We start from the raw sequence: 9549 nt of genomic DNA, 5'->3' as shown, positions 1-9549 counted from the left end.
TAGGACTTCAAAACAAGGACTGTGAGGGGCTAGGAGTTGGCCCATCCCACAGATGGGGCTGATTCCTCCCCAAACATCAGGCCACTGTGAGAAGATAGGGGATCCCAGCCTTATCTTCCAGAGGCCCTCTAGTCACCAAGGAAGTGACCAGGCATGCCATGGACCACTGGAGTCACCAAGAATGCTTCCCAATGGGGCAGTGACAGAGGACCCCGCCATGCCAGGTGGGCACACGCGTGCCTGGGTGCACCGTCCCTTGCGTCTCTCCTTCCCGGCACTGGCAATGCTTTCCACTGTTCTCTTAACACCGTCCTCCTTTGTCCCTATGCTGAGTCCCTTCACCCTGCCCAGGACCCCTCAGGCAGGCCCGCCCTGCCTGCTGTCCCATCTCCCTTCCCTGCACACAGTATCATGATGACGATGCCATAGAGCACTGGGGTCGCCAGGCCTTCGCAGAGGTGATTTCTCCAACAGTTGCCACCCACCCTGTGGACAATGCTCAGGTAGGGACTCCTCCTGGCCAAGGTCACCAAGTAAAAGTCATGTCTACACTGGCTCCAAGGGAGAGCCAGTGTAGAACAAATCTGTCTGAACCAGCTCACAGCGACCAAATGCTCCATGATGGCTCAAGGCCAGTGAGTCTCTACCTGCACTGAAGAGGGAGGCACAGAGGTCAGGCCTGGGAGACGATGGCCGGTTGGACCCTGTGGGCCCTGCCCTCAGCCTGAGGCCCCACCTTTCTTTTCATCAGCCTACAATTTAATCTTTGGAACAAAATGTTAGGATCCAATTTGAAACCAATTTTATTAAGAAACATCTGAGAAGAACGTGGGAGAGGAGAGAGGGGCAGGGCGAAGTGTCCCAGCAGGGCGAAGTGTCCCAGGCAGAACAGTCTCTGAGGTCTTCCGCAGGTGGGGGCAGAGGAGAGATGGCCGTCCGCTGGCGCTGTCTGTCTGTCTGGCTCTCCACTTCCTTGGAGGCAGGCCTACTGTGGGTGTGGCACGTCTCTTCTCTATGACATTGGAACCACTTTTTTGCTGACACGTGGCACACAGCAGCAGCACAGGGCTCGGACACAGGCAGCGATCCTGCTCCTCACCCGTTTCCAGCCATTGGTGTGGCCAGGGCCTGGCCTCGGGGCTGTGTCCTGGGAGGAGGAGCTGCTGTGTGCCCTGGACCACCAGCCGAGGACCCTGGAGGGCTTGGGCCTGGGGAAGCCAGAGTCGGACTGGGAGCAGCTGCGGAGAGTGGGGGCCCCTGCAGGCGGGCAGCCCAGAGGAATGGCAGGCAGGCTGCCACCCCTGATGCCCCTGTGCCCTGGCCGTTGGGCGTACTTGGGCAGCGGATACTCAGAGGGCAAGGGGAAGGTGCCCAGGTCAGGCTGGCTGGCGCTCCTCTGTGGGAGGACAGGGACTTGGGAGAGATTCTCGGGGTGCTGGCGAGGCCTAAGCCACTGAGGCACAGGCTTCCCCTGGAAGGCGCTCCCTACCCCCTGGCCTTGCTGGTGCTTCAGGATGAGGTACGTCGCCATCACCATATCGAACTTCCTCTTGGCCAGAGACACCCAGGTTTGGTAGGGATCAAAACCCATGTCGAACAGCATGGTCAGGATGGCGGGGTCTGGGCGTGTGGGGAGGGCCTGGCTAGAAGGATGGGGTGCACACGGCTCACCCTGCCGCAGCCATGGGTGCTGCAGGATCTGCTTCAGGGTGGGTCGCTTCTTGGGTTTCAAGACCAGGATCTGGCGGATGAGCCTTCGTGCTTTGACCGGAACAGAGCTGGGCACCTGGAACCTTCCCAGAAGGATCCTCAGCAGCATCTCCTGAGGGGTGTCCCCCCTGAATGGGAGGCTCCCCGTCAACATAAAATAGAGAGTGACGCCCAGGCTCCAGATGTCCGCTGAGGGGCCCTCATACTCTTGCTCCAGGACAATTTCTGGGGCGATGTAAGCCAGAGTACCCCATAAGTCATTCAACTTCTGCCCGGCCGTGAACCTGGCGCTGAGGCCGAAGTCAATGAGTTTCACCTGTCCTCTGGCATCCATCATGATGTTCGCTGGCTTCACGTCTCTGTGCATGATGCCCTTGTCGTGGCAGTGGCCCAGGGCACACACGATCTGCCTGAAGAGTCTGCAGGCCTCCTCCTGCGGCATGCCACCAGGTGGGATGCGCTCAAGTAGCTGTCCCCCACCCGCATGCTCCATCACCATGTACAGGTTTTCCCTGGTCCTGATCACCTGGAAGAGCTGGATCACGTTGGGGTGCTCCAGGCTCTCCAACATTAGAGCTTCGGAGAGGTCCGAGATGTCCTGCGTCTCCGTCTTCAGGACTTTCACTGCCACCTCTGCCCCCGTGATGCGATGGCGGGCCAGGTGGACCTGGCCAAACTCGCCATGCCCGATGGCCCTCAGGACCTCATACTGGTCCAGGAAGCCTGGCTCCTGCCAGGAGCCCGGCCCCCACAACGCTACTCTAGACTGACTACTCTTGCTAACCATGGACATCCTGAGCAGGAACACCCACTAAGGATGCTAGCTAAAAAAAAAAAAAAAAAAAAAAAGAAAAGAAAAAAAACCAAAACAACAAATCAAAATCAAAAACCAAAACCAGACAAAACAAAAAACCCAAATCAAAAAACCAATATCCACAGACCACAACCACCGACCGCCAACCACCAAATGCACTAACTACCTGGGAGTCCGACAGGTCACCACCAAGAGCTTCCTGTACTTGTGGACAAAGCCCAGCCTCAGCCACCCCCTTATATACCGGCTGTTTGAGATTCCTCACAATGGCTCCTTGTGAGGTCAGCGCTAGAAATGGCCCCGTCATGGCTGGACACAGCCCCAGTGGTCCTCTCCCTCTGGGGCCTCCAGAACTTTTTCCATTTTCAGAATAAGAATAGAAAAGGACTCCAGATGTTTTTTGCTTCAGTGGGGTGTGGAGACTGATGTTTGCTTGTTTAGAAGTCAACATTTGTACACTAGTGCCATGGAGTTGTCACTTCAAGTCTCCACATTTCTACTGACTTTGGGCTTTGGAAGACCTTGTCCTATCTGCACTCAAGGCATTCAATTCCTCTCTCTTCGTAGAATTACCATCAAAAGTGTGGTAGCCCCTCATCCACCTGTGATACCGCCACAGAAAGCTCTGTCCCCTGACATACTCTAGGCTCAGTCTTCACACCTATGGGGTTGGGAGGGAGGAAGGCCACCTCATCCTTTCCCCAGATGGTCCTCATAAGACCTCCTCTTAGAAGCCCTGGAAGGCAAGAGACTTGATAGATTCAAAGTGAGAAAGGACAAAACGTGGAAGCCAGGAATCCTACAAAGGCAAAGGTGTCCTTCCCAAAGAGGGAAGAAATGGAGGCGTTCCTGAGGACTGGGATCCCTCATGCTGCTGGAGCAAAATACCTTAGACTGGGCAATTTATCACAGGACTTACTTCTCCTGGTTCTGTAGACTGGCAAGTTCAAGAACAAAGCACTTTGTTGATGACTCCACACATGATGGGAGGGGCAGAGGATTTAACTGGATCCCTCAATCACCTTTCTTTATAAATTCTGGGCAATAATCTGGAGAAAAAATCCTGACGGATATAAATAAGTGATAAAGTGTCAAAACAAGGTGCCAAGCTAGGCACTGACTGTGTGCTACTTGTCCTCAGGTAGGAGTGTGTCAGGATTTATGTCTCTATGTGCAGTGAACAACCTGGAGAGAGAAGCAGATTGTGAAGCTGAGGGACAATGCTGGGTGCACCTGCACAACATTTGCATCTTTAACCATGACTATGGCTACCAAAAAAAAATAATAACTGCTTTTAAATATAATTGCTTCTGCTCTGGGAGCATGATGTGGACTCCCACTTGCCAGGCCTCAGGAGCCAGAGAGTCCTTCCCTCCCTACCACCCTCCTTGCCCATCTGCCTGTGCCCCAGCTCTGCTCTAGGTGGGACCCAAGCTGTGCAGGTGCTTTCTCTCCACAGAGTCCCTTTCTATCTCAGCTGATTCTCTGCTTTCTGGTAACAGAGCTGGCCCTGGTGTGGGTGGCACAGGCTGGATGGAAGGAGTGTGGCTCTTTCCTTTCCTCCTGGCACTGCTGGCCCTGAGAACGCTTTTCAAGGCCTCCTTCCCAGTGTGAGTATCTCAGGCCTGCCCTCCTTGAATGAATGATTCCATCTCTGTCTCCCTGACCTCGTCGGATCTATCTTCCATCTCACAGAGCCACAGCCTCCTCTGTGGCACCTTCCTGGCAGGTACACTGTGTCCCTGGGCCATAGTTGCTCAGTGTAACTGCAGCTGTGATGTTTTTGAGGCAGCTGAAGTCCAGATTGCTGGTGGAAGTGATAAGTCCTGTGTTAGCTTCTCAAAACACTCCCTCTCCCTGCCTTTACACCCAGGGACGTGCTGCTTGACCTCCAGGAGGCATGTCCCCCATCGGGCCACCCCTACCATACATAGATTGACAGGACTGTGAAGCCCAGAGGACTCACTTGGCCATGTTCACTTTGGCAAAGTTTGAGCACTGAAGATTTTCTAATAGACAAACCGGGAGTCATAGTGAACAATGTGGGACCTCGAGGTTTGTTTTCTCCAGAATGCAAAACCTTTGCTCTTCTGGGGAGCTAGGCAGGTACCTCAGTGGTACAGAGTTTCCTGACATGTGTGAGGTCCTGGGTGAAATCAGCAGGATGCCCCTCATAAAAAAAATAAAAGAAAGGTGATTGAGGATCCAGTTAAATCCTCTGCCATTCCCATCATGTGAGGAGTCATCAACAAAGTGCTTTGTGGGCTGGGGATGTGGCTCAAACGGGTGCGCGCTCGTCTGGCATGCGTGTGGCCTGGGTTCGATCCTCAGCACCACATACCAACAAAGATGTTGTGTCCGCTGAAAACTGAAAAATACTAAAAAAATTCTCTCTCTCTCTCTCTCTCTCTCTCTCTCTCTCTCTCTCTAAAAAACAAACAAAAAAACAAAACAAAACAAAAAAAAACAAAGTGCTTTGTTCTTGAACTTGCCAGTCTACAGAACCAGGAGAAGTAAGTCCTGTTCATAAATTGCCCAGTCTAAGGTATTTTGCTCCAGCAGCATGAGGGATCCCTCCATTTCTTCCCTCTTTGGGAAGGACACCTTTGCCTTTGTAGGATTCCTGGCTTCCACGTTTTGTCCTTTCTCACTTTGAATCTATCAAGTCTCTTGCCTTCCAGGGCTTCTAAGAGGAGGTCTTATGAGGACCATCTGGGGAAAGGATGAGGTGGCCTTCCTCCCTCCCAACCCCATAGGTGTGAAGACTGAGCCTAGAGTATGTCAGGGGACAGAGCTTTCTGTGGCGGTATCACAGGTGGATGAGGGGCTACCACACTTTTGATGGTAATTCTACGAAGAGAGAGGAATTGAATGCCTTGAGTGCAGATAGGACAAGGTCTTCCAAAGCCCAAAGTCAGTAGAAATGTGGAGACTTGAAGTGACAACTCCATGGCACTAGTGTACAAATGTTGACTTCTAAACAAGCAAACATCAGTCTCCACACCCCACTGAAGCAAAAAACATCTGGAGTCCTTTTCTATTCTTATTCTGAAAATGGAAAAAGTTCTGGAGGCCCCAGAGGGAGAGGACCACTGGGGCTGTGTCCAGCCATGACGGGGCCATTTCTAGCGCTGACCTCACAAGGAGCCATTGTGAGGAATCTCAAACAGCCGGTATATAAGGGGGTGGCTGAGGCTGGGCTTTGTCCACAAGTACAGGAAGCTCTTGGTGGTGACCTGTCGGACTCCCAGGTAGTTAGTGCATTTGGTGGTTGGCGGTCGGTGGTTGTGGTCTGTGGATATTGGTTTTTTGATTTGGGTTTTTTGTTTTGTCTGGTTTTGGTTTTTGATTTTGATTTGTTGTTTTGGTTTTTTTTCTTTTCTTTTTTTTTTTTTTTTTTTTTTTTAGCTAGCATCCTTAGTGGGTGTTCCTGCTCAGGATGTCCATGGTTAGCAAGAGTAGTCAGTCTAGAGTAGCGTTGTGGGGGCCGGGCTCCTGGCAGGAGCCAGGCTTCCTGGACCAGTATGAGGTCCTGAGGGCCATCGGGCATGGCGAGTTTGGCCAGGTCCACCTGGCCCGCCATCGCATCACGGGGGCAGAGGTGGCAGTGAAAGTCCTGAAGACGGAGACGCAGGACATCTCGGACCTCTCCGAAGCTCTAATGTTGGAGAGCCTGGAGCACCCCAACGTGATCCAGCTCTTCCAGGTGATCAGGACCAGGGAAAACCTGTACATGGTGATGGAGCATGCGGGTGGGGGACAGCTACTTGAGCGCATCCCACCTGGTGGCATGCCGCAGGAGGAGGCCTGCAGACTCTTCAGGCAGATCGTGTGTGCCCTGGGCCACTGCCACGACAAGGGCATCATGCACAGAGACGTGAAGCCAGCGAACATCATGATGGATGCCAGAGGACAGGTGAAACTCATTGACTTCGGCCTCAGCGCCAGGTTCACGGCCGGGCAGAAGTTGAATGACTTATGGGGTACTCTGGCTTACATCGCCCCAGAAATTGTCCTGGAGCAAGAGTATGAGGGCCCCTCAGCGGACATCTGGAGCCTGGGCGTCACTCTCTATTTTATGTTGACGGGGAGCCTCCCATTCAGGGGGGACACCCCTCAGGAGATGCTGCTGAGGATCCTTCTGGGAAGGTTCCAGGTGCCCAGCTCTGTTCCGGTCAAAGCACGAAGGCTCATCCGCCAGATCCTGGTCTTGAAACCCAAGAAGCGACCCACCCTGAAGCAGATCCTGCAGCACCCATGGCTGCGGCAGGGTGAGCCGTGTGCACCCCATCCTTCTAGCCAGGCCCTCCCCACACGCCCAGACCCCGCCATCCTGACCATGCTGTTCGACATGGGTTTTGATCCCTACCAAACCTGGGTGTCTCTGGCCAAGAGGAAGTTCGATATGGTGATGGCGACGTACCTCATCCTGAAGCACCAGCAAGGCCAGGGGGTAGGGAGCGCCTTCCAGGGGAAGCCTGTGCCTCAGTGGCTTAGGCCTCGCCAGCACCCCGAGAATCTCTCCCAAGTCCCTGTCCTCCCACAGAGGAGCGCCAGCCAGCCTGACCTGGGCACCTTCCCCTTGCCCTCTGAGTATCCCCTGCCCAAGTACGCCCAACGGCCAGGGCACAGGGGCATCAGGGGTGGCAGCCTGCCTGCCATTCCTCTGGGCTGCCCGCCTGCAGGGGCCCCCACTCTCCGCAGCTGCTCCCAGTCCGACTCTGGCTTCCCCAGGCCCAAGCCCTCCAGGGTCCTCGGCTGGTGGTCCAGGGCACACAGCAGCTCCTCCTCCCAGGACACAGCCCCGAGGCCAGGCCCTGGCCACACCAATGGCTGGAAACGGGTGAGGAGCAGGATCGCTGCCTGTGTCCGAGCCCTGTGCTGCTGCTGTGTGCCACGTGTCAGCAAAAAAGTGGTTCCAATGTCATAGAGAAGAGACGTGCCACACCCACAGTAGGCCTGCCTCCAAGGAAGTGGAGAGCCAGACAGACAGACAGCGCCAGCGGACGGCCATCTCTCCTCTGCCCCCACCTGCGGAAGACCTCAGAGACTGTTCTGCCTGGGACACTTCGCCCTGCTGGGACACTTCGCCCTGCCCCTCTCTCCTCTCCCACGTTCTTCTCAGATGTTTCTTAATAAAATTGGTTTCAAATTGGATCCTAACATTTTGTTCCAAAGATTAAATTGTAGGCTGATGAAAAGAAAGGTGGGGCCTCAGGCTGAGGGCAGGGCCCACAGGGTCCAACCGGCCATCGTCTCCCAGGCCTGACCTCTGTGCCTCCCTCTTCAGTGCAGGTAGAGACTCACTGGCCTTGAGCCATCATGGAGCATTTGGTCGCTGTGAGCTGGTTCAGACAGATTTGTTCTACACTGGCTCTCCCTTGGAGCCAGTGTAGACATGACTTTTACTTGGTGACCTTGGCCAGGAGGAGTCCCTACCTGAGCATTGTCCACAGGGTGGGTGGCAACTGTTGGAGAAATCACCTCTGCGAAGGCCTGGCGACCCCAGTGCTCTATGGCATCGTCATCATGATACTGTGTGCAGGGAAGGGAGATGGGACAGCAGGCAGGGCGGGCCTGCCTGAGGGGTCCTGGGCAGGGTGAAGGGACTCAGCATAGGGACAAAGGAGGACGGTGTTAAGAGAACAGTGGAAAGCATTGCCAGTGCCGGGAAGGAGAGACGCAAGGGACGGTGCACCCAGGCACGCGTGTGCCCACCTGGCATGGCGGGGTCCTCTGTCACTGCCCCATTGGGAAGCATTCTTGGTGACTCCAGTGGTCCATGGCATGCCTGGTCACTTCCTTGGTGACTAGAGGGCCTCTGGAAGATAAGGCTGGGATCCCCTATCTTCTCACAGTGGCCTGATGTTTGGGGAGGAATCAGCCCCATCTGTGGGATGGGCCAACTCCTAGCCCCTCACAGTCCTTGTTTTGAAGTCCTAACCAGGAGCTCAAAGAGTGCCCATATGGAGACACCCAGTCTATGCAGGGATTATTAAGTTCAATGAGGCACCTGGATGGCCCTAATCAGATGTGAGCCATGTCTTTTGTCTGGCAGAGGAAATCCGGGCACAGACTCCCAGAATTACCACTATGAGGATCATGCAGGGAGTCCATCTGCAAGCTCAGAGGCCTCAGTGGCCACCCGCCCTCACCACACTGGCTGACAGATGCAGGCCCCCAAAATGTGAGTAAATGCTGAGCTCCCCTGGTTTTATGGTGGGTGTTGCCTTCAGTCTACAGGCCTGGAGAAGTTGAGTCCTGCTAATAAATTACCCAGAGTGAAGTACTTTGCTGTAGCAGCATGAAGACTCCCAGTTATCTGGAATGACTCCCCCTGTGGGAAGGACCCTTTTGCCTGAGGTTCCATGGTTTTTCCTTTATCACTTTGATTCTACCAACCCACTGTTTATTGCATTCCAGGGCTTCTAAGGAGAAATCTATGAGGACCCTAGTGGAAATGATGATGCCCCTTCACTTTCAACCTATAGTTTTGAAAACTGTGCTGTACATTTTCTCAGTGAAGAGCATTCCATTGTACCATCATAAGTTTGGTGAGGTGTTACCATACTTTTGATATCTCTTTGAATAAAAAAGAATTGAATGCCTTGAGTGCAGGTAGGTAGGGTCTTCCAAAGCCCAAAATAAGTAGAAATTTTGAGACTTGAAATGACAAGTCCTTTGCACTAGTGCACAAATAACAATTTCTTTTTTTTAGTATTTATTTTTAGTATTAGGTGGACCCAATACCTTTATTTTTACATGGTGCTGAGAATCAAACCCAGTGCCTCATACATGCTAGGCAAGTGCGCTACCACTTAGAAATGGTAAATTTCTAAACAAGTGAATATCAGTTTCTACTCCCCACTGAAGCAAACAACTTCTTGAGTGCTTTTCTATTCTTATTCTGAAAATGGAAAATGGCCCCAGAGAGAGAGGACCACTGGGGCTATGTCCAGGCATGACTGAGCCATTTCTAGCTCTGACCTCACAACAAAGCATTGTGGGAAAATCTCAAAGAGTAG

The 9549-nt window shown here is 53.4% G+C and overlaps 2 protein-coding genes across 2 annotated transcripts; one reads left to right on the top strand and one right to left on the bottom strand.

Moving 5' to 3' along the window:
* Positions 1–1012: 1012 nt before the first annotated feature.
* LOC144256653 (sperm motility kinase-like) lies at positions 1013–2503 on the bottom strand. The gene has a single exon (XM_077802018.1). It carries the CDS (start codon positions 2501–2503, stop codon positions 1013–1015), a length of 1491 nt encoding a protein of 496 aa, XP_077658144.1.
* Positions 2504–5963: 3460 nt separating this feature from the next.
* LOC144256652 (sperm motility kinase-like) lies at positions 5964–7454 on the top strand. The gene has a single exon (XM_077802017.1). It carries the CDS (start codon positions 5964–5966, stop codon positions 7452–7454), a length of 1491 nt encoding a protein of 496 aa, XP_077658143.1.
* The last annotated feature ends 2095 nt before the right edge of the window (positions 7455–9549 follow it).

The sequence above is a fragment of the Urocitellus parryii genome, chromosome 8, assembly GCF_045843805.1.
Source record: "Urocitellus parryii isolate mUroPar1 chromosome 8, mUroPar1.hap1, whole genome shotgun sequence".
NCBI classification, from domain to species: Eukaryota; Metazoa; Chordata; class Mammalia; order Rodentia; family Sciuridae; genus Urocitellus; species Urocitellus parryii.
This window is presented reverse-complemented; position numbering and strand designations above follow the sequence as displayed.

What these genes read in the sequence shown, in the direction of transcription:
- LOC144256652 (XM_077802017.1), top strand. Translation starts at nt 5,964, where the DNA reads ATGTCCATGGTTAGCAAGAGTAGTCAGTCTAGAGTAGCGTTGTGGGGG.
- LOC144256653 (XM_077802018.1), bottom strand. Translation starts at nt 2,503, where the DNA reads ATGTCCATGGTTAGCAAGAGTAGTCAGTCTAGAGTAGCGTTGTGGGGG.